Raw genomic sequence first — 25,555 nt, 5'->3', positions numbered from 1 at the left:
GTCTGTGAATCGTCTTTACTTTGCCAACATCTCCTTGTGAAACCTACCCCAGTTTCTCAAATATCCCAATGCAACTTTGCTCACTAAGTACATCAATCTTCTCTCCTTTTTCGTTTTTGTGTCCAAAGAATATCAAGGGCCAGTTTTTATTTAAGCCTTTTGCGATATTATGGAGGTTGTAATGAGTGATTTAGGGTTTGTATCAAACTAATGCATTTTTTAACATTATTGTTAAGCATGCTGGTATGTTGGTCTGTTTCAATTCAAATCAACTAGCGCATTTCTTGTCGATAAATCAACAACGTTGTGCTTTCAACTTGCTGAGCATTAAATAAATTGATTGTAAGTCGAATTCCAAGATTAATCGATATTAGAATTAAGATGCACTATAATTTAGAAGTTGAACATCTTATAGACTATTATTTATCTTCAAATCTGAAGACTATTTTTAAAATGTTAAATCAAAAAAGGAAAAGGAACTAAAATAAAATAAAAGACACAGGAGAAGAATAAATACGGTAATAAAATTGCAAGAAATGTAAAAGGACGAATTGAAGAATAATGGTAGAAATGTGAATTGACTTTTTGAACTAGTAGCCGTAACTGATATTCGGAATGTATGTCTTACAACAATTTTGTGCAAATGTATTTCAGCCAAGAAAAAATGACCACATAAGTCTTTATTTTTGTAGATTTCTGATTGTAACTGGTAAGTATAGTACATAATTGTTTAAGTGACTTCAACCATTGCTAATAATTGTTGTATTATGTGATCTCAGATTTTTTCAACGTTTTTCACTTAGTAATTTTTCTTTACTTCTCTTAGTTGTCTAATCCCAGTCTCAAACTTTGATGGTCTTTCTTAGAAATTTGATAAGTCAAACACAACTCAGAAAATCAATTTTTAAGTTACATGACCCATTTCAGGAATTGAAGTCGGTCACTTTAAATAACACTTACAAAAAAAAAACTCTTGAGTGGACACAACAGGTAATAAGTAAATAATGTATATGGATTAACATGTTATTAAGTGACGATTCTAATATTGAAATTACTAATTATATCAGTACGCCATCTCCTTTTCATAATTATTGATGTTTAAGGTTAATGTATATGATTAATAAATATTTAATAGATGTAACATATTACTATATTTATAGTAAAACGTTTTTATTTGATGTTTGCACTACTAATAATGAGTTACTAAATAAAAGTAAAATTGAAGAAACTGTTAATATAATTTAAATTTCTAGAAAAGTAAATTGTTTCGAGATAATAAAAAAGAGAGACTAAAACGTCATACTCATAAAAAGTAATTTAAAATCATGAATTGTAAATTTTTTTTTACGATTACGTACAATAATTTAAAATCATGATTATCATACTGCGAAAATAAAACACGGGAGAAACGAAATGTGCAGTTGAATAAAGTGTAAGAGAACTAGGTGAGTAGAAAAGAGAACAAAATATTAGCCAATAAAAAATAAAAAAATTGACAACAGTTGAAAAATAAAAACAACAGGTTTAAATTATAAAAGAAGGGACAAAAGATAACAACACTATATACATACTTATATTTTTTCTCAAAGTCACCCCTCAATCCAATGTAACTCTGTCTACGTACATGTATGTCACATGTCTTATAGTACCCTTTTAATTTTTGTAAATGTGTATTTTAAAAATTATTTTTCATCAAATACGACTAATTAATTAATTGAAAACTAGGTATTTTCAAAAGCGAATACCAACATCTAAATTCTAAAATATGTATTCGGTAAAGTGGATGGGGGAGTTATTCGGGTAAACGGTGAAACCCGTTTGGCAAGTTTGTAAAACGGGTCGGGTCAACGTTTGAGGCGCAAGGAAGGTGCGTATAAGCATAGAAGGAAAGTAAACTAGGGTTTTAGCAGTGGTGGAAGGGTTGTTGAGAAGGGGTTTTAGAAGTCCACATTTTTCAGATTTGATTCGCGTTCCTCTTCTCTCTTCTCATCATCAATGGCGACCCCCATTCCTCCCCCTCCTGCCGCCGCCGCCGCCGCCGCCGCCGACACCAAGGTCGATTACTTGAACCTTCCATGTCCGATTCCCTTCGAAGAGCTCCATCGCGAAGCTATGAGTCAGTAACCTCTTCCTTCAATCGCTTCCATTTCCAACTTGCACTACGACTATCTCACGTTTAAATTCCTTTCTTTTTGGACAGTGTCTTTGAAGCCAGATCTTTTTGAGGGCATGCGTTTTGATTTCACCAAGATGCTCAATCAGAAGTTCTCCCTCAATCACAGGTACCTTTATGTTTTCTTTCTATTTTTTAATTTATGAAATTCGATTGTGTAAAGTTCATTTATTATTAATTTGCTGATCTTGTTGTTGTTGTCTGATCAGCGTGTTGATGGGACCTACTGAGGTTCCTTCTCAGTCCACGGAGACAATTAAGATTCCAACTGCTCACTATGAGTTTGGCTCAACCTTCATTGATCACCCTAGGGTAACTTGGACTTCATTCAAATGGCCTTTCAGTTTGTGTTTTTTTATTGATGATGATGCTTTTCTGCAGTTGTTGCTCTGGGGCAGAATTTTGACTGATGGGAGGCTCAATGCCAGAGTCAAGTGTGATTTGTCCGAAAATCTCACTTTTAAAGCCAATGCTCAGGTATGTATATGTGTGTCCATTATGAGTAATGTTGCCTGAGTGCCTATCATTTTCTTATGTTTCACACCCTTTCTTCTTCTGCTACTTCTTTGATTAGTTAGTATATATATTTTGGACTCTATTACGAAAAAAAAAAACTTGTACTGTTTTGTGGTTTCTACTTTCGAGTGGTACCACTTACAACTTATTGGTACCAGAAAAAGTAAGTGTAGAAGTGCCGTGGAATGTCCATTCTATTTATTTGTGCAGTATTTGGTTTATGGTGTCCCCTTATGCCTCTATTGCCATGCTTATTTCTGTTTTGTTTCTTGTCTCTTTTACTCATCATAATGTTCTGTTTTCTTGTCTGCATGTACAGCTCACAAATGAGCCGCATATGTCTCATGCGATGATCAACTTTGATTACAAGGTCAGCTACCTTACTATTTCTCGACTACACCATGCAATGCCTCACCCATCTCCTAGTCATGTTTTTGCATGTTCTTTCTATTAAATTTTGAATTTTGTTAGACGTATATTGCATTGGAGTTTCTTAATGGAAGTTTCACTTACTATCCATATGAACAATCTTCAAGTCTTATTCCTGTTTTATAATTTCATTATGTTATATTTTTCAGGGAAAAGACTATAGGACACAATTTCAACTTGGTAATGGAGCCTTGCTAGGAGCAAGTTATATTCAGGTATGGAATCTGCATGCATATTGCAGTACTTTTTTTTTTATCTGGCAGATACATTGTGGTGTTGTCGTATGCTGTAGTTTATCATTTGAATGATCTGTTGTGAAGTGTATTGTCTTATGCCGTCAAGTCAAGATTTTGATAAGTTGCTCTGAAGTGTATTCGTTTATTGAAGCATTATCATTATTCATTAATTCAAGTAATCTTTGAGATATATTCAAGTAAAAGTGCTATATATATATATATATTGTGTAGAATCCCTTCATAAAGAAAGGATATATTTGAGATATATTAGAGTAGAGTTTTACTCTATAATATGATTATGTTTAATCACTGTACTTTTACAGTTGTCAGTTAGGTTCTGTCAGTTGTATACAGCTGTCAAACAACTGACAGCCTAACTAACAACTTTAAAAGTACAGTGGTTACACATAGCCAGATTACATAGTAAAACTCTACTCTAATAAGATAGATAATTGATCGTTAATGATATTTTTAAATGAATAATAGTTTGGCTACATGTGCCTGATGGGAAATATATCTTACTGTTGCTACCTTTTAGGTAAATAAATATTCATTTATTGTGCTGATTGATTGGTTTTGGCTTATTTGAGGTTGTGTGAAAGCATAGTTTTAAAGTGTGCATGATCATGCCACTATCTCGCCGTTACATAGTAGCTCTACTTTCCAATGCAGAGCAGATTTGACCTGTAGTGCCACAGATTTGAGCAGTGGGCGGGCGCTCTGCGCCACTATCTGCTATTGACTACTGTGTGTGAAAGGCAATCTGTCATCAGCATTTTCTATTAATAAAGTGCATCGGCATTTCCTTAACTAGGTGCTTCTGGTTTAGAGATTTAATTTCATTCAGTTCCTGTGGACACTATTTGCTTGCTTGGAAATAGTTTTGCTGATCAAATTTTTTTTTGGGAGATGGGGGGAGGTGGTTTATGTTTAGTGACTTCTTAATGCCATATTAGTTTTAAATTGTAGATATCTGGGTTTTAAATAGCACCACTATTGTGTCAGACCAGTCCCTGGCTGCTATAGGGGCAGCCGTAGTGGAGAAGTTGATTTTTGCGGATGCTTTTGCAGTTGGAATAGCAGGAATTGCACTTGATAGCACTGCCTGCATGAGTGCTGCACCTCTTCCCTTTTGCTATTTTGTAGCCACAGCCCCTTCTCCATCTGCGGTTACTGTCTTCTCTTTGTGTGAAGCTGTCTGCATTTTGCTCTTCTCCATTTGCAATCAAATCTTCTTGGAAGGGGGAGGCAGTGCTTAGCTGCTGGGGTCTTAGGTTTATAGTAAACAAAACAAATGGTTAGGGTTGGGGGTATTGAGCCAATGGGCCCAAAAAAATTTCAAAGTGTTTTTTCTCTTGTATTTTTCTTGTTTATCTATTTGAGTCCAGGTTAACTTCACTTTTTGTTTGTGATTTTTTGTTTAAAGCATGATATGGTAAATTAAAATAGTTGTAACAAATTTCAGAGTAGCAGCTGTCCTGGTAGAGTTTTTGGGGTCGGCCACTCTGTGCCGCTATCCCGGATTTTAAACACTGATTACTATTAATATTTGACAGTTGTGGAAGTTAGCCCATCTATTTGTTTCTTTAGTTTAATTGACTGATTGTTATTATTCTTCTAAACAAATGCTGAGCAGTACTCTTGATTTCCCTTAATAGCCTGCTATTTGATGTGGTAGAATTGATGGATGTATGTGAGCTCATCTAAATTATTACTGAAAACATCGTCTTTCTGCAGAGTGTGACACAGCATTTATCATTGGGTGGGGAGGTATTTTGGGCTGGTCAGCATCGGAAGTCTGGTATTGGTTATGCTGCTCGCTACAACACTGATAAGTCGGTATGATGGCTTAAGACTTACCCCTTCATACATTATTGATCGCATGGCCCACCCTTGATCCCTCCCTCTTATATTTCCTATTAATCTTTCATATTTGTTTATTTATCTATTGATTTCTGTATTGATATTGGCGGGACCGTTCTGCCTGGTACTATTTTGCTGCTTTACCCACCAATTATAATAATTTTTTTTTCCTAACCTACCTGGATATACATGTGCACAAAATATTAAGAGGATATAGTATGTTTTTAATTTGTCCACTTGTCAACCATTGCTTACGCTGTTTTATCTTATTCTTTTTTTCAGTGATTCCTTTTCCCTTTTTGATTACTACTGAAGTCTTTCAATTTGCTCACCTACATCCAGGTTGCTACAGGGCAAGTTGCTAGCACTGGAATGGTTCTTCTAAGCTATGTTCAGAAGGTATCTGAGAAGGTGAGTTGATAATGACATTATAGATATATATGTTGTTTTCAATTGAACTTTTTATTTCTTATACAAAATGTTCCTTTCAGGTTTCTCTAGCATCTGAGTTTATGTGCAACTACTTGTCAAGAGATGTCACAGCTAGCTTTGGTTATGACTACATCCTTAGACAGGTAGTTTTCTCTTTCTTTCAGGAATTCAATCATGCATTGGAATTTGGAACTAATACGACAGGAATGTGGACCAGTTAGGCATATATTTCTGTCCTTTTTGTCCATTGGTTATAATAATGCTTTCTTGTTCATCTATATCAGTGCATTGGGAGGAATAAATGACAATTATCAACCCCTGCATCACATCTAGATACCTTTTCAAGTTTCACATCTCTCGTTGTTCACCTCTATTTAATTTCAGACATATTAATACCATCAAAACTTCCAAACTTAATGTATGCTCACTTCATTCACCAATGGACGGGAGACAAAAATACCACTGGAACAGGTGGCCAGTAGCAGTAGGTAGTGCACTAAATGTGTAACTTGCCACATCATAATTTTACTCATCTTTTGATACTATCTTTAGTCCTTACTTTTTCTCATCTTTAAATATGTACTATAGAGCCAAATCCATACCTTCTTTAGTGTTTGAATATTCCTTAAATCTTGTCTTCGGAATTAATTTACTGGTTTTGAACTGATCAACAATTTTGCATTATAAATTTTTATCTGGTAACATGGACCTGCATTTTTGGGTGTCTGCTATGGGTGAAAATTAGAGAAATAGCTACAGTCTTGAACTATTAATGTTTTCTAGTACACGTGTGGTGTTTAGAACAGCTAATTTTTCAAATTTCAATTGATACAAATATTTTGACGATATGCAAAATAGCTTTTTCTTTGGAAGAACTGAGGAACAGCGTGTTTATCCTTGGGCTATTTTAATGAGCCCAAAGTTTTTTGCGTATTTTTTTCATGGTAATGGGGATTTAGTACTATTTTATGTTACAAGGAAAGGAAAAAGATGAGCTGAATTTTGAGAATATGCTGAAAAATTAACTGACCTACCCCTGATTACCTTCAATCGGAAGGGATAAGAAATTGAAAGAAAAAAAGTGTGGATGCTCTCCCCTCGTTGAAGGCGATTAGGATCACAAAGTAAAACATGTGTTCATTACAAGAAGTCATGTGGATTACTATGTGGTTATTTTGGATTAGCGAATGCATAGCCATTTAAAATCCTGCTTCTGAACTTTGATAATAATGATGCACATCTTATCTTGGTTACTGTAGTGCCGCCTTAGGGGAAAGATTGATTCCAATGGCTGTGTCGCTGCTTTTTTGGAGGAGCGGTTAAATATGGGTCTGAATTTTATTCTTTCTGCAGAGGTCAGGCATTTTTCTTTTTGCTTTTCCACTGCTCTTTTTATTTGAGTAGGGATGAAAATCTAGTTTGGTGGGGGATGTTGAGTTAGGTTTTGATCGGCTTTTGCATTTTTGCCCTGACATGGTTTTCGTATGTATTAATTGCAGCTTGACCACAGGAAAAAGGACTACAAATTTGGGTTTGGTTTGACTGTGGGAGAATGAATAAACCGAACTGGAGCTGTGTTTTCATTGCTGTACCCAGCTTAGCAAGCTTTCTTGCATCTTTTTCCTTGTTGGAGATTTTTCTTTCCAAAAAAGAAAAGAGGAAATATCGTTTGTGTCGGGAAACACTATTTACAATCCACAAGTAGCTGCAGAATTTTCAATAGTCATCAATTTATTTGGAACTTGGGCAGAAAAAACTCGATTTATTTGGATCTATTGCCCTGTTTTCCCTTGAGGGGGATGTAGAGTGATATCAGTTTAATCCATATTGTGAGATCAATTTCCATAATGTTTCTAGTGCTCGTGTATCTATCCCTGTCCTATACTTAAGTTTAAATGACCCATGCATGCATGGGATGGAATCGTCGCAGCAAGAATGACTTGGTCCGTCATTTTTCTGGCTGAATTCAATGCATACTTTAGTGATAGATTTACTCGCAAAAATAAGAGTATTATGCTAGAGAGAAATTATTTTAGAGACTCGCCATTTTTTACGCAAGCGCTAATCAACTGAATACAAAAGCCCATTGTGTTTTCCAAATTGTAACTTTTTTCCAGTAAAATAATAATAATAATAATAATAATAATAATAATAATAGTAATAACAATAACATAATATAATATAACAATAATTATACGATCAATCTGCCAACTCAGTTGAGCTAAACAATTGTATCTCGTAGCTATCCAAACTCAGACCAAAGAAGGTCACCCACCCCATCTTTTTTAAATTTGTTGGCCTACCAAAACCAATTGATCGAAAAGGAAAATATAAGTTTGTTATTATTGTTAATTTTATTCCATCTTTAATGTTTTGTGATATTGGAATACTTTATTGATCAATAATGTTTTTTTATCCATAAAAATAAAAAATCGTGATAGAAATTTAAAATAATTTACGCATTCTACTTTACCAATTGAGTTAACCTCCTTAGATTTGTTAAGGAATAATATATGATATTGTTGGAAAGATTTTTTTTTTTAGAAAAATGAATTTATAAGGACAAAAAAGAAAAGACGCTGGCTTGATTGGAGTTTGATGAACTTTCTTTTTAAATTCAAACTCGATTGTATTTAAGCTTACAAAGCAACTCAATTCAATTTGATAGCTTGATTTGATTTAAATTATAATTATTTTTTATTTATTTATTTCATAAAATAAAAAATAACATGAAATTAATTAAATAATCAAATACATGAAATGAAAATAATATCAAGCTAATGCATGAGTCGAATTATATGTAGTCGAATCAAGCCTCATGAGTTGATTTAGTTGATTGTCTATCTTATTATAAGATATGTTGATGTTGATTATATTTGTATTCTTTTCTTTATCATGATCACATCAACCACAGATAGTGAAATCGGAATTCCTCTAATAATGTCATTTCTTCGTAAAGTCTTTCTTTTCAACCCTTTCAACAGTTGAGTTATTATAACACTAATTTTCCTACAATTAAGAGTGCGGATGTCCTCACATTTGTACTTTGACCACTATGCATTTTTAATGAAATCTTCAATCTTTGCACCACAAGTAAAACTACTTCAATCATAGAAGTAACAAAATAATAAAGTGGGAACTTATTAATTAGGAAGTGAGATTTAAATAATCTTATATTTTTAATAAATTTTAATTAGTAATAGAAAAAACAAATATTAAAAAACCTTTTCGGTAAAAACTAAAAATGAAGCAGGCCCTGGATGGTATTCTCCGACAAAGCTTTCAATTCATCTTGGACATACTGGGAAACTGAAGCCATACCACTTTGACCCACAGATCGTGCAAAAAGTTGCATACCAACACTGTTAATTAAATTAATTTAATACAAAAACCATGCTCTAGATGTTTTCCACTTGTCTTTTAGACCATGCTTTTTAATTTTCTTTGTTAATAATAGCATAAATTTGGAAATAGAGAGAGGCGTGACACCTAACATAACAAAAACAAAAGCAGAAATAAAATGAATGTCAGGGCTTCTGAATGTTTCAGAAAACAGCCCATTGTCATCAAACATTTTCTCCCTTTTTCCCATCCACCCAATTTAAAGCAGCATTCAAATTAATCAATATTTGAAAGCAACAGCTTTGTGTACGAAATCTAGTTGTCCTCAATTCATGCAAACAAGATAAAGGTCGGTGGGGGCCGGGGCACCTCAATTTAGATCGCTTTCAAACTAAGCATTTTAAATTGTATTTACATGCAGCTTTTAAACCAAGTTAAAAATTCTTTTAAAGTGAATAGATAAACTTGTAGATATTTTTTAACTTTAATAAATTAACATCATAATATATTTTAAATTGAATAAATGATCAATACACTCTTGATTTGAGAAAAGGAATTTTTTTAACTAGCAATTACAAAAATAATTTTATTTTCACATTAATTCTTATTTTTAACAATATTAATTTTAATTTTTACTATTTTTTATAAAAATATTTTTAAAAAATAACATTTTTATGTGTAAATAATATATATATCGATAATTTTAAGGATTTTTATACTTTCATTTAATTATAAATTATTATGTATGATAAATTTATTAAATTTTATAATAACTATAGGATATGTTTGATTTAGAAAAGAAAGGAAATAAAAGAAAAGAGTAAAAATTGAAACGAATGTTTACCTTGTTTAGTAAAGGACAAAACGAAAGAAAAGAAAATTATAACTTTTCTTTTTTCTTATTTAGTTAAATAGAAAGTGAAAAGAAAAAAAATGTGTATAAAAATAAAAATATTGAAAATTTGATCAGTTAACAAAAAAATAGCACTCCTTCCTTCACATTTCCACCCACTTTTGGATGGATAGTCTATACACGTGGGTCTCACCTCTATTCATTTCTCTCACTTTATTTAATACTCTAAACGGATGAAATGAATTTGAAAACTCTATAGTCAGTTTTGTCTCGTTCTTTTCTTCCTAAATCCCTTTGTCTTATTAACAATGATTTGTTATCAGTAATCATTATAAAAAAAAATTATCCTTGAATAGATTTGTTTTTATCCGTAAAAATTAAGGATTATATCAGAAAATTTACAACAATACACATTCTATTAAGCCTAGATTCTTTTAATATATTTGCATACAAATTAGAGTCTCTTTATAAAAGCAAAAAGAAAAACACTTGAAAGAGTTTCACTTCTCTCAATTAAGTAAAAGCTTCTTCCGGATGCTCAAACTTGAAAGTTTATCGGCTGAATTTAATTCTCAATTTTCCATTGTTAATGATTTTAGTTTGTCTCGGGGACACCAAATCTTTGCCACCCTATTAGCTTAACAACCTTATGAGTTTTGACGTCCTTTGTGGGGGACATGCCTGATTATATAAATAATCAAGGTTTAAACCATATTTTCATGCTTATCATTGCTACTAATTTCAGCTTTGCTTTTTAGAATTTTATTTCCTAATATATTTACTTTATTAGTGCCGAAAGAAGCAAAATCTTAATAATATGGAGCCAGAGACTTGGGGACCCGGGGGATTACAACAATTAAAAATAAGTAAACTATAACAATTAAAATTTATGTTGAATCAATTATTAATTAATATTACACATGTAGACACAACATCCCATCACTTAAAGAGGCATGAAGGACAGAAAATAATAATATACGTCATAATACTATACTATGAATACCCTGCTAATCAAAGAAATGGAAATTTTAATTTCCATATCAAAGTTTTGCTAAAAGAGTCATTTGGCCATAAGACCTCTGTAACAGCCGAAAAGTATGCTATGTGAAATAAACATGGTCCACCCTTGGCCATAAGACCTCTTTCGCAAAAGCAAAAGCTAGTCTCCATCTAATTCATATCTATTGATGTTTTTATTTTATTTTTCAAAACTATTTAAGTTTTAAAAATACAACTAATTAATATTTTTTTCAACTACATATAGCTATTCAAAGTAGTTAAGTCAAGTACCCCAAAAGCACACCACCCTATGAAAGCACGAGTTGGAAAAACGAAATTGAAGTTTTGTAATGCAATTGAGTTTAGTTGGTATGGATTGACAAGTTATTTTCATGCCATCAGAAATCATCTTTAAGATGTCTTTTAAATAAATTTGTATAATAATTTACACTTATTATACTTGACAATTTTTTAAAATTTATTTCTTATAATATGTATAAATTAATGGATATTAGATATGGGGCGAAGGGAGTACAGTAAGATGCTGAAGATAAACTTATTATCCATAACAATTTTTTTAATATGCATACATTAACCTCAAACATTAATAGATATTAGATGTGGGGCGAAGGGAGTACAGTAAGATGCTGAAAACTATACAGATATTAAGTAGTAGTAGTGTCGGAAGTGTGTTAGTAGCATTACCTTTGTCCTTGTGCTATACAAGCTCGGCTAGTTACTTTGCTAATAGCAACTGAATCTCAAACTCCCAAGTTATATATACTTAAATCCCAATATGGGGCATAACGGGGTTGAGCTTCCCTCAAATGTTCAAGAAATGTAAAGTCAAAAAAAAAAAATGAAGAAAACCATTAGAGTAGTGTATCTTATTCTAAGACGTGAAAACAAAGACAGGCCTCTGAGGGATACTTTTCCTTGGACGCTTTCTGAAATTCACAACTTCAACCCACCCATATGGCTCAGCTTCAGAGATAGATGACTCCGGTTCTGAATTATGGTTATCATTCATTGTAAAGTCAATGCCTTCAGGTTTTGGATTGATGATGCCTCTAGCACTTTGGTGGTTTGGTGAACATTGATTTTGACCTTGGTATTGGGTCTCCACTGGATGCACTGAGATCTAACAATTGCACATGACTTGAGTCAACAAATGATATACATGTAGACCACAAAATATAAACATTAAATCGGAACATGGCTGTTACCTTGCATGTAATGGAGCAGAAGCGATTACGCTCATCTTGTAAGTGTTTTCCACATTCTTCACACGTGCCCCCTGACTTTGGTCTTGTTGCTATGCCGGTCTCTTTGTATTTAGAGTCGGGACTTAGATCAGCAGACTTAGATTTGGTGATTGAAGGCCGAGGTTTGAGATGCACAATCCTTTCATTATTGGATATGTAAGTCTGCATATTGCATCACCATTGTAAGCAGAAAATTACATTCACCAATCAATTTTCAGTTAGAAAATTAAGTTCAGAGTTTGCTATTAAGAGGAGATAGTTATATTTAATGAGTCAGATATACCAAATAAGCAATGAGGTTCAGTTATAAAAAAGTTTTACAACAAGTTTAATGCCTATATCATTCATTGGTTAAAGCTGATAAAGGATTTCTAGACTTAGTCATAGTAGTAAATCCAGTAAGTATGACAACATCAATGCCTACATCCACTAAAAAAGAACTACTCGAGCTACATCATGTCATCATCATTCATTTGAAAATTTAAAATCTGCATGTAATTTCCATCAGATAATTAAAGGTTATCCTATCATATCTGAGGAAGACAAGTCAAGCACAGTATAGCAAAAAAGAACAAGATTAATATGATGAAGAAATTGAATTGATCAAAGTCATCTAGAAAATCAATCAAGAAACCCTAACTATGAAATCATTACTATCTTGTGACAAAGAAATGAGGACCTGAATTTTGGAGCAATCAAAATACTTCTGCAGCTCGGCATGGCGGAAGACATCCTGGTAGGAATATTTGTAAATCTGAAACCTTCTATGTAGGGAATGAGCTTCCTTACAGTGCCTACACATCCTAAGTGCACAGTCCACGCAGAACACATTCATCTCATTAGATCGAAGATCATGGTGATAAGTACAATAACCAAAGCTGCTGTTCATAAGAACTCCAATCCAATCTCTACTCCTTTCCTTTGGGGAAAGATTCTGCCCCCCCTGCAAAACCCATTGCAAAAAAAGGAATTCAAGAACCCTTCAAAAGCAAAACACAGTTCCTCAACAAGTTAGCAGCTCCGAGAAATCCAACCCTACCCAAATCACAATATTTAAGACACAGTGATAAACTAACCTAATCTAAAGTCACAATTTTCAAATTTGACGCAAACTGACACCAAATTTATGATAGGAAGATAGATTACCCTAACGATCAAAATTAGCTAATACCAAACAGAACCACCAAGAATCAAACAAACGCATCCAAAATACAAAGAAAATGAGCTAGCTTCAACGATCAAGAAATTAATTGCACGCAAATCAAAAGGAATCACAGAGAAAAATCAAAACTTTATGATAACCCAGAGTCCAAAGAGCATAGAATTTATGATTCGCTTACCATCTCGTTGGGCTCAGATTGGGTACACAGTAGCAGTTGCGGCTTGTGAGCAAGTGAAGAAACAGAGACTTTTTTTTTTTTTTCTCTCTCTCTCTCTTCTGTGAATGTGAACGGATTGAAATAATAAGGAAAAAGGGTACTGTGGTTTTTATAACTAAAAAAAGAGAGAGAGATAATACAATTAAAAATAAATAAATAATAAAAAGTGAAAATGGAAACGAAATCGTTTCCTTTTCTGCAAAGAAGTGGTGCCGTACAATCGGCGGGAAGCGGAGCGCGGTTGTGCCGTTGGATTGGAATGTGATCGGACGGTGGAGATTGGTTGAGAGTGAATGTGAGGTGGGACCCAAGAAGGAGAAAAGGGTGGAAACCCCAAATAAAGTCGCTAGCTGCCTCCCACCCATTTCCCGCCAATTTAACCGAAATTCTCGGAATCCCTAATAAATTCCTTATTTATTTTTTAAAATACTACGAAATAAAAGTATTATAATTATTTCTAAGTGGTAGCTCCAACTCATAAAAGCGCTCACGGGAAGGGACTTTTCACATTCAACACTCTTTATCACTTTTAATTCATCTTTAATTAAAAAAGTTACTTTGTAATTTATCTATGCGTTTGGAAGTTAGCTTAATGTGGATGAAGCTAATTTGTTAGGTTAATTATAATTATTTTATTAATTAGTAAATTGCTATGGAATAATTAAGATAGTTTATGAAGAAAATTATTTTTATTTTCTTTGAAGTAAGTTAATATTTATTTTTTTTAAAACGCTTTTATTTGATATTTGTTAAGGTTGAACATAAGTAGAATAGATTCATGAATCATAATAACAAAATCTTCACATATTGATATTAATAATTTGAGGAAGCAAAACATATATAATTCGTCCTAGTTGGTTGACCCACTCAATACGGAGCCTATAAATACCTAGTAGACGTACCTAATAGTTTGTTTATTTGTAATTTAACTCAATTTCGATCTTAAAAATGGCTTAATCAGCCAATCTGCTGTGGTTTAACACCTTTTACATGAAAAGATTATACATACAAAAAAATAACAGTATAGGATGTGAGAAGTATAAACAAATGTTTTCCTTGACAGCAACTCTTAGAGCAATTTCCTTCCAAACAAAAAAAAAAAAACTCTTAGCAAATGCCAAAAAATTGTTAAAAATAACGTTGTTATAAATGCCTTTTTCGAATAATCTGGGAATTCATAACTGGTTTTAAAAAAATTGTATATGTTTCCCAATAATCTAGGAATTCATAACTGGTTAAAAAAAAAATTGTACACGTTTTCGAATAATCTGGGAATTCATAACTGGTTAAAAAATACTTGTATACGTTGACTTTATAAGGAGACTTTTTTTTTTTTTTATGAAGACTTTAAATATTAGAGGTGCAAACATTTGCTGTAAAAAGAGAGAGAGAGAGGTGCAAACATTTAGTTGAAGATGGAAGATGCGAAACTTCGGTGGGATAAAATAACATGATTTTATATGTTTATCTATGTAGTAAATCAAGTGTGATTAAATAAATATTTTGATTTACTTTACTTTGAACCATTGCATTCGGCTGTATGGACAAATCCACATACGAAGTCATAAGATTCGAATTTATTTCTTCTTTTTTTTAATGGAACGCACCTCGCTGTTAATATAAAAAGACTTTTATGCAATGACACCGTTAAAATAGCTTAGTTAATAAGTACGTATACATATATTAATTTAATTTGAGAAAATAACTACTTTATTTTCCTCCTTTGACAAGTGTTAGTAGAAACTTCTTAGGAATGAGACGACAGTTGAATTAAAAACAAACGTTTGAAGTGATGCATGGTCGATCTCTCTATGATGGAGTGGGATGATATGTTTGGAATAAGATTATTCTAGTGTTTAAGTTGGATGGTTGGTTAGGATTGAATTTCTAATGAATGTCGAATCTAACGTGCTCCAAATAGATTGAAGTTCGAGATCTTAACTATGTTTCGATGCTGTTAAGATGCCATAAAAAATGGTCAGTAGTTGAGAAAGTGACTATGACACTCAAGTTAATAAGAATTAATTCTACTGTATTAAAAATGTACATGTTTAATATTATAACACTGTTGATAATATAGACATAGGAGTCAAAGGCGAACTAGATTCCTTGTTACAAGGTCTGAGGTCTCTGGTGGGCAATCATATATTGTTTTAGTTTAACAATGTAAGAACTTTACTCTTGATTAAGGATTTTAGGTGTTATTTATTTTTTACGAATATATATTAAAGATTTTGTTACTAATGGCGACCTTGTAATTTTGAACTAATCCAACACTTTAGGCGTATAAAGGTATACGTGATATGGATTGGGGTTAAGCCCAACTCCTAATCGAAAAAGAATATGAAGTTACATCTTTATGACTTATTCTCTTCGTGGAAGAATTTTTTTCACACCCATCAATTAAGATGAATTGGTGAATTATCTTTCATTTAAAATTGATATACAGCTCTCCTCCTTACATCCATCTCTTCGCTTGTGTTTCTTTATCCTTATTCCTCCATTGTCGTGAGTACCCTTTGTTTATCCTTTCGTTCATCCCTCTTTTTATCTTTACCATTGTTGTTGGTGATGTCGTTGTTGTCAATATGTATTTTTTATTTTTTATTTAATAAATTATTAATTTAATTAATTTCTTTATTTAAAAATTAATTTTAAAATTTTGTCGTTATTTAATTATTTTATAAATAACTTTTGTTGTTTATTTTAAATATTTATTTATTAAATTAACTATATTTGTTTATTTAAGTTGATTTTTAATAATTTTTTATTTAATAAATAATTTATTTATGAATTTTGTTTATTTAAAATGAATGTATAATTTTTTTTCGTTATTTCATTATTTTTTAAATAACTATTTTAATTAATTTTTATATTTAAATAGTTATGTATAAAACTGTTAAATAACAAAAATTCCAATTTTTATAATGTATATATTTTAGAATTTAGTCAAACAAGAAATGATAGTATTGTATATGAAAAATGTTTTTTTTATTAACATACTTATATAAATATTATTACATTAATAGTATTAAATATTTATATAAATAGTGTTTGAAAGTATAAAAAATAAAAAATGAATTTCTTCATTTATTTATAAATATTTAAAAGTATTAAATAGTTACTTGTAAAATAATGAAGTAGTCATTTATTAGAAATAAAAAATAAAATTATACTTTGATTTTGATCATATATTTTAGTTTGCTAGAATTAGTGATGTAAAGTATTTATGAATATATAAAAGTATTAAAATAATTATTTATGAAATATTTAAATTAAATTGTAGTTTAATTTTGATGATATATTTTAGTTTGCTAGATTAATCATTTAATGTTAATTTAATTTTTTTATTAATAGAACGAAAACATTTTTGTTATGAAATATGAAACTCAACTATTATTTGAATTATGACATTAATTGTTATTACGGTTTAAATTTGTAGATTATGATTAGAACTAGAGGATCACGTTGGACTTTAGGAAGAGTTTTAGGAAAAGCCTTAGGTAGACAGGTTAGTGGTGACGCGGAAGAAGCCCTTCAGCGTCGAAGGTCGACAACATCTGCACGTAGACAATGGACAATTACAGTTGTTGCTGAGGATGTTGACCATGTGGATCATGTTACTGATGAGGTTCATGAGCTACCTCAGGAGCCAGTTACGGATCATATCAGTGCTGATACAGAGGGTTTTTCAAGCAGATTCCATGATACATCAGTGTTAACGTCATATGCTGATCATGTGGCAACTAGGGTTTGGGCAGGAGAGGTAGTTATTTGTTTAATTATATCATATTTCAATAATTATTTATCATTTTACTTGAAGTAATTAATTTTAATTATTTGCAAGAATGTATTGAGTTGAAGTTGGTCTCTCATGGGAGGAAAGGAAAGAAATTTGGAAGGTCTGCACCTGAGATTGAAGGCACAATGACTGCTACATGATTAAGTTCTCTAATTACATGTTCGTTGGAGATAGGTGACAAAGGACTTTTATATGCTTTTGCGGAGAAGTGACACAAGGAAACTAATAGTTTTTATATACCGACAGGTGAGCTCGCTATAACCCTTGATGATGTGGCATCCTTATTGCATCTGCTCATTACAATTGCCTTCTATACCTTTTGATCCTATTGATGTAGACGAAGCGGTGGACTTGTTAGTTGAGTCGCTTGAAGTCATTACACAAGAAGCAAAAAATGAGACTGAGCAATACAGAGGGGCGTATGTTCGCCTAACCTGGTTGCGAGACATTTATCGTAACAAATGTGACGCAAGACAATGGATCCTAGCAGCTCGAGCATATTTATTGAATTTAGTAGGTTGCAAACTCTTTGCTAACAAGAGTGTCAGACACATCAGTATAGTATTCTTGAACGCATTTGGTGACCTCAACCAATGTGGAGGCTATTCATGAGGTTATTAAAACCAATACATATTTAAAATTTTCATACATGTTAGTTGTTGTGTTTCTTAGATGCATCACCTTATTCATCCAAACTTTAACAAATCTTTGCTTATGGGGAATCAACTATGTTTGTTTGTTTGACATAGTCAACAAACATTGGTCATGGTGAGTAAACAATTTCAAATTTCATAAGGCAATCATCAAACTCTTGCTTAAAAGGGTAATCCACTAAACTCTCACATGCTTCCATGATATAATCTCATGCATTTTTTTGACCCACAAGAGTCTTACATTTTGCCTTCACATTTTTATCAATGTGAAACAAGCACAACAAGTTGGTTGTCTCAAGAAAAACAGTTTTCACTGTATTCATCAATGGTGAATCTCTGTCGGTAGCAATAACTTTAGGGATTGCATTATGTCTCAGAAAAATACCTCGAAACTGTTCCAGAACCCAAACAACATTGTTTATACGCTATCCCACCAAATAGGCAGATGAAGCTAAAAATGTTATCCTAGTTGGTGTCACACAAACAATGTCAAGTGAAAGTAGTCTATATCATTTATTTTGTAAGTACTATCTATGAGAAATACCAAATTATAGGCATTGGTTAATTTCACTGCATGAGGATGACTCCAAAATATATCATGCACGACATCTTCATCCTTCATTTTATGCTAATGAATATACTGATCGTGTTTAAGAAGCTTCATTAGTTGTTGCATTTCACTGTTTCTGCCTCTTATAAAAGAACATTATGCATATTAACTTCATCATTAACCATTCACCTCTTAAAATTGATTTCGCTCATAGCTTGGGACACTCACATTTTCTACTGTCAGTAACTGTTCGTACTAAATCTTTCTTGTATGTCTTATATTTTTCACTCCTTTCACAACCAATTAAAACATTTGAGCTCCTTCCTCTATTTCTAGTATCTATGTCTGACCCCATTATCACCGCCACAAAATCAATATCATACGCAATAAAGTGAGCCCAATGCAAAACGACATCGCAGGTAGCAAATACCTACAAAAGGGATAATACATGTTTAGTCTTCAAGGGATATTTATTTACTTACTTTAACAAAATACAAAATCATATCAATACTTAAAAGTATTGAAGGCATTAGAACAATCAATATTTTCAAATACACGAGGTTTTTCTCCATTGTCTTTATTCATATTAACTTTTTCAGAGGTTATGTTATCATATATTCACTGGTCTTCGTCCATCTTAACAAAACATTAAAAAATTTCAATGACAAACTAACGACTCCTAACGACACCATACATAATTATAATTATTTATAAACAAATCTATTTATTTTAAACAACTTCCATGTTGACATTTACTTTAAAATCTTTTACATTGCATAAGTATGTCGATATATGAAAATATAGTGCTAATTAAGTTAGTGTTTATATAATTTATCTCTAGTTTTACACATAAGTACGACCCCTTTAAGATTTGTCTGGATCCATCTTTGTCTATATATAAAGATATAAATCTATGTAGTATCTAAATAAATTTCCATACAACCCAAATCCTAGTTCACCTTATATTTCATGTTACAACACCATGAAAAAAAACAATTGTCATAGGATGGTCAAATAAGGCAAAAAATAGAAATATAGTTAATGTAGTAATATTTACACAAATATTATAAAAAATTATAACTAAATTTATTAAAAAATATATTAAAAATATTTTTAATTTTTTTTAAAAAATTAGATTATATGAATTGATAATTCGTATGATTCTTACGGATTATAAATTTATATGCTTATTAGCATATAAGTTATAGGAAAAAAAAGCATACATCCGTTGTTATGTGCAACACCAACCATCACGACAACCATGAATTACCAACGAATCAATGTAACAATGTACTTCGACCAAACGAGCTATAATAAGGAAGAAGGAAACGAAAATGAATGGTGTATGGAAAAAATAATGAAAGAACAAAGGAAGAAGAATAAGTTAACCTAAGTAATTTTAAAATATTTAAAAAAGTATTGGATGTAGAAGAATTTATGCCGATATAAAAAGAAAATCCCCATATTTATAACCATCCAAATTATAGTATTTTTTCACATACTTTCTACTGATTCGTCGTTTTATTCTTCTACATTTATTATTTCTCTTTTTTTTGTTATATGCATGGTAAAGGCTGTATAAAGTGAATCACTTTTCATCCTCGAGTTAAACCCTCATGGTTATAAGTTTTCAATATTTCATTGCTCAATAGTGCCATAATAATCAAATGATTAATTCTAATGTCTTTTTCGTCTTAACTTTTACTCATATTGTCCACTTAACAAACAATGGTACTTTATACTCCACTAGTGACTTCCCCTACTAATTAGGAATAATGCTCAACTAAGATACAATTGTTTAGCTTAATGAAGAACATTGTCTAACTAACGTAAACATTTTACCAAAATAATTGAAATGGCTACACCTTTTTTTCCCTCTATATTATCCCTTTCGACCTTGGTTGGTTTCATCCCATAAGGGATCTCTTATTAGACCCATATCCACCAAAGTTGAAATTTAGTTCCCTTTAACTTCAATTAGTCGGGTTTGTGGGGTTATCAACTGCGAAAATAAGGGTTCAAGAAGTATCATAATGTTAGTACTTCCCAAGAAATGCAGGCAACTTGAAAAAGGAGCTTTAAGTTTGTGCATGAAGGTTTTGCTAACTTGCTATCTTTTGTGTATCGGTGGATCAATTAGTTTTACCTATAATAGGAGGTTAAGGTGACTGCTTATAGTATTTTTTATTATTAATTATTAAAATCAAAATTTAAAATAATTAAATACAGTAATTAACAATCAATTAAACTTTTTTATGGTTTTAATGTGAATACTCTCTCTTTCATCTCTTCCGTCTCTATAAGCAAGATAACAATGACGGCCACTTCATCTTCTTCCCATTGATGTCACTGCATCTCCAGGCGCCGATGTCCTCCTCCACTTCGCCTTCCACTATACTGGGAACCGTGCGTGAAGTTGCTGGCAAAGGGTTCGGAGGAGATGACGAAAGGATTTTCAATTTGTTTTTTCCAAGTTATTTCTTCGACTTGTTGGTGGTACTGTTGAGAAGCTGAGATCGTTGTCGGTGGTGATGGCAGACCTATCTGGTGGACCAATTACAAACTGCTCTACGCTAGCCAAACCCATCTTCTGTTGTAGATCTCAACAACTAGATATTGAGCAAGGATGCTAACGTATCTTGTACTATTGTAAAAAAAATCTCAATGTAAGTGGATTACTTGAGTTGTCTTTAGTAGTTAGGACTTGGGAGTGAAATTGATTTCAAAATGTAAGCGAATCAACCAAGGTGGTAGTAATTATAAACCTGATAATAAGTTGTAACTCTAAAGTAACGTCAATTGATAAAATATTACCTCTTGCATTTCCTGCTATTGACATCAGAGTTTGTAATTTTCGATTTAGTTCTCTTGCATATCCCGAGTTTTCAAAACTTGTCCATTTTTTTTTATCCGAAACATAATTTCATATTTATTACTCCAGTGCATCTTTTTCATATCCAATTGTTCCTATAGCCATCAAATTTGGAGCTCTTGCGGGAAGTATTTGGATGAGAGCACTATCCTTCCAGGTACACGTCAAATGCGAGATAAGACTGATTTTGTGGGCATCTATCACATGGAATATCAATATCTGGAAGCTTCATAACCAATGTTTGTTCAGGGATGGACATTTTGTTTTAGAGAAGACAGTCCAAGATATTAGATTCTTTACCTGGTTCTGGCTTAAGAATTTAGCAGGGTAATATGCACAGTGGCAGATTAATCCCAAAGTAAGTCTAGCAGTCAAGATGGAAAGGTAACGTGGAGCTCTTATATTGTGTGAATGACTATACCTATGGGTCTGCATGCAGGGGACATTCTTGGTGTCAGCAATGGCAGCTACCATGGGATTGTGCTTCTCGTTAATCAGCCTCGGTCTCGGGCTGGTGACTTTTGATAGGGTGTTTAGAATGCATTTATGTGGGTGCGCTTATTGGTCTATGTGCAGAACATGGTTGGTGGGCTTGGTTAGGAAAAGTTGGGGGCATTGATTGTGATTTTTTGGGACTGGTATACTACCTTGTTGGTGGTTATTTCATATTTATGTGGCCTAACATAAATATTTTATGACCATTTTTTACCTGACACATAGTAAAGGGAACTACAATGTTACCTGACCATTTTATTTGCTGATTAAAAAAAAGTATAATTCTCTTTATTCTTCTTTGTCCTTTTTTTCAATAAAATAAAATACCATACTTTGATTGTGAGTTTCACTTTTTTTTTACTAGATGGGGCTAAAATGCCCGAAAAAGGAAGCAACTACACCGAAACAAACCAAGGGAGATTAACTCCCAAACCATCAGACAACAAGAGAGGAGCCTGCTCAAAAAGAGTAAAATCCTCAGCAAGATCTAAAGCCAATTTGCAGTTCAAGTCAGTGAACATTTCTTTCCCGAGCCATAATCAACCCCTGGCACACACCCCACAACTCAGCAATATAGGGGGACATGATACCAATCTTATAAGCAAGACCACACACCCAACGACCCTGGTGATCTCTAATTAAAGCTCCACACCCCGCCGGACTAGCAACACCTTTTACTGAGCCATCAGTATTGAGACTCATCCATCCTCTCCATTTCACTTGGATTTGATGATACGGCTTCCCCCGAAATAATCTGTTGATTTCCATAAGAAGAGAAATAAGTCATGGTGTGACCTTTAATAACTTCCACCAGCCTGAAAGGGCCTAATAAAATGAGGGTTTTGCTCCTTTTTGTTTCTCCAAAACCACAAAAAATAACAAGAGGTAGCCCAAAGATCAGGCCAATTTAAACCTTGCTCTGACTTTTAAGTAGCATTAAGATTCCAAGCTATCCATTCAGAAAGATTTAGCCCAAAGAAGTGGGCCCCATCATCCAAACATTCGTTGCTAATGAACAGTCTCTAAGAACATGGAGAATAGACTCTTCTACATTTTGACAATCACTACAATAAGGAGAGCCAATACCCCCCAAGAAGCCACACGTTTATGAGTGGAAAGACGACCATGATTAGTCTGCCACAGAAACACTTTCATCCTTTGAGGGACTTTCAACTTCCAAATCCTCTGCCACACTTGGCTGCAGTTAAGCTGGTGGAAACTATTAAGTCGCTTATAAGCACGGGAAATGGAAAATTTTCCTAGCCTATATCAATAGTCCACATCCTAATATCTTCCCCTGCTATCTGAGACTGAGGCATAATGGCTCTAATACGCTGAATAAGATCATGAGGCAGAAAAAGGTTCAATGTATATAAATTTCATTGGCCACAACTAGTGGTCAAATCACTGACAGTTAAATTCTGGAACTGATCAGGAATGTCAGTAATAAAGTCTGCAACTTTAGTATTCTCATCTAACCATTTATCATTCAAAGCATTAACCTTCTCCCCATTCCCAATGACCCACTACTCTTCTTTAACCAGAGGAGCTGAATGCTTCACAATATCTATCCACAAAGGGGAGTCAGTTCCTTTGTAATCCATAGCCTGGGCAACATTAAATCTTCTGGAGTATTTTCCTTTTAGCACATTAGTCCACAGATTATTCTCCCCATTTCCCAACCCAACTTCATGATGCAAGCTGTGTTCATCTCAAAGAGACTACACATAGCCGTACCCCCATTGTGCTTGGGCATCATTATCATCTTCCAATTAACAGCATGGGCCCTCTTGTGCTCAGCATTGTCCCCCAAATAAAGGCTTTTTGTACCTTTTGAATCTCTGCAATAATATTCTGAGGAATGATCATTGTCAACATAGGATAGGCAGGGATAGGTTGGATAGCAGTCTTGGCCAAGGTGATTCTTCCAACTAAGGACAATGGAGAGGCTTTCCATCCCGCGAGTTTGGTATTCACTTCTCCAAAAGATAAGAAAAGTCTCCTCTTTTAGGATTTTTGCCTAAAAGAAGTACTCCCAAATATTTACCCAATGAAGTGGCCTCGTTGAATCCTAATAAATTAGTGAAGGTGGCTTTGAGCTGGGAACTAACATTTTTGGAAAAAAATATGTTAGACTACTCCACACTAACTTGTTGGCCCGACATGCTACAAAATTCTTCCAACACTCCAGTCACAGTTTGCATTTGGGAAATGGATGCTTCTCCAAATATAAGCAAGTCATCAGCAGACATCAAGTGGGAGACAAGAGGCCCCTCTCTTCCAGCCCGCATCTTGGAACCATCATCAACACGCTTGGAAATAATGCGTGAAAGTTTGTCCAGAGCAAGAACCAAAAGATAAGGGGACAAAGGGTCCCCTTGTCTTAGTCCTCTTTCCGGTGCAAAGAAAGGAGATCTGTTACCATTTCATAACACATTGCTCTTCATGATGACATTAATCAAATTAGGAGGGAAACCAACTTCAACTAACACATTATGGATAAATTTCCAGCTCATGCGATCATATATGCTTTGGCCAAATCAACTTTTATAACAAAGAACCCTTTCCTCCCCCTCATCCTTCTCATAGAATGGAGCATCTCCTGATGACATTTTCATGAATAGACCTGATAGGGATAAATCTAGTCTGAAAAGGAGATATGATTCTGGGCATGATGGACTTGAGTCTATCGACTATAACCTTAGTTAGAGTCCTATAGGCGGCATTACATAAAGAAATAGGCTGAAATTGATTAACAAATTCTGGTTTACTAGACTTGGGGATCAAACAAATATTTGTGAGAGTCTATTGACCATAACCTTAGTTAGAGTTTCACTTTTTTAGCTTTGTGGTAGTCATCATAAATTCATATTCGTCTTAGAATTTTGTCCACCAATCATAATAATTCAATATTAACGTGAAACTCCCTTTATAGCCTCATTTTGGAATTAAAGCAATGGTTCTACCTTCATGTAATTTCCTATAAATAGTGTTGACCCCTTTTGGCTACTATGAAAATATTATTTTGTTACTCAAATGACCAATCAAACTCCAGAAAGGGGTGACTTGAGTTTCTTAAAAAATTGCAAAATAGTTTCCCTATTTCATGAATGATATATATTAGAAGCGGAGCGATTTACACCTCCAACATCCGGTTACCTTAAGTGCAATGTCGACGCAAGCTTCTTCCAGCAGCAAAATCAAACAGGTGTAGGGATGTGCATTCATGATGAACTTGGAAGATTCATTATGGCTGGGACAACTTGGAGGGAGCCATGTTTACACATTCAAGAGGGAGAAGCATGGAGTTTGTTATCAGCCTTACAGTTTGTAGTCTCTTTGGGTCTACAACATGTTATTTTCGTAGTAGATTGTAAGGTCGTAGCTGACAAAGTTAGTAAATGTCTTGCCGATTTATCTCAGATTGGGTTACCTAGTTGATGAATCTAGGAGTACAATTGGCCCATAATTAATCCTTTGATATAGGATTTGTTTAAGGGATAAACTAATGGTGTTGCTTATGAATTAGTAAGGGTGACTCTGTTTTATCTTGACTTTATACTTACAATCATGTAATTCTTTGTGTTGAGAACTTGATTTTTATTTTTAGTGAAATAAGATAATTATTTTTTAGTAAAAAAATATGAAGCTAAGTGATTTTGTGCGCTTCTTATTTTTTGAAAGTAGAGATGTGTA

At 33.1% G+C, this 25,555-nt stretch overlaps 2 protein-coding genes across 2 annotated transcripts; one reads left to right on the top strand and one right to left on the bottom strand.

Annotated features, from left to right (window-relative positions):
* The first annotated feature begins 1,888 nt into the window (after positions 1-1,888).
* LOC114413684 (mitochondrial import receptor subunit TOM40-1-like) lies at positions 1,889-7,588 on the top strand. The gene is made up of 11 exons (XM_028378197.1): positions 1,889-2,116; positions 2,201-2,282; positions 2,383-2,485; positions 2,555-2,650; positions 3,009-3,059; positions 3,268-3,333; positions 5,092-5,193; positions 5,560-5,628; positions 5,709-5,792; positions 6,909-7,004; positions 7,149-7,588. Exons 1-11 carry the CDS (start codon positions 1,996-1,998, stop codon positions 7,203-7,205), a joined length of 927 nt encoding a protein of 308 aa, XP_028233998.1. The 5' UTR covers positions 1,889-1,995; the 3' UTR covers positions 7,206-7,588.
* A 3,900-nt stretch (positions 7,589-11,488) lies between these two features.
* Positions 11,489-13,577, bottom strand: LOC114413683. Its single transcript, XM_028378196.1, has 4 exons — positions 13,449-13,577; positions 12,788-13,051; positions 12,070-12,270; positions 11,489-11,984 (listed from the first exon to the last, which is right to left on the bottom strand). The coding sequence occupies exons 1-4, from the start codon at positions 13,449-13,451 to the stop codon at positions 11,736-11,738; spliced, it is 717 nt and encodes a 238-aa protein (XP_028233997.1). The 5' UTR covers positions 13,452-13,577; the 3' UTR covers positions 11,489-11,735.
* Between the last annotated feature and the right edge of the window lie 11,978 nt (positions 13,578-25,555).

Source organism: Glycine soja, chromosome 5 (assembly GCF_004193775.1).
Source record: "Glycine soja cultivar W05 chromosome 5, ASM419377v2, whole genome shotgun sequence".
NCBI lineage: Eukaryota > Viridiplantae > Streptophyta > Magnoliopsida > Fabales > Fabaceae > Glycine > Glycine soja.
Note: the sequence above shows the minus strand (reverse complement) of the source record. Positions and strands in the feature narration are given on the sequence as shown.

Excerpts from the sequence above, each read along its gene's own strand:
- LOC114413684 (XM_028378197.1), top strand. The coding sequence starts at position 1,996 with ATGGCGACCCCCATTCCTCCCCCTCCTGCCGCCGCCGCCGCCGCCGCC. Across the intron at positions 2,117-2,200 it reads GCTCCATCGCGAAGCTATGA|TGTCTTTGAAGCCAGATCTT; the intron begins GTCAGTAACCTC and ends CTTTTTGGACAG. Across the intron at positions 5,629-5,708 it reads TTCAGAAGGTATCTGAGAAG|GTTTCTCTAGCATCTGAGTT; the intron begins GTGAGTTGATAA and ends TGTTCCTTTCAG.
- LOC114413683 (XM_028378196.1), bottom strand. Across the intron at positions 12,271-12,787 it reads TTGATTGCTCCAAAATTCAG|ACTTACATATCCAATAATGA; the intron begins GTCCTCATTTCT and ends TGCAATATGCAG. Across the intron at positions 11,985-12,069 it reads TCTGCTCCATTACATGCAAG|ATCTCAGTGCATCCAGTGGA; the intron begins GTAACAGCCATG and ends TGCAATTGTTAG.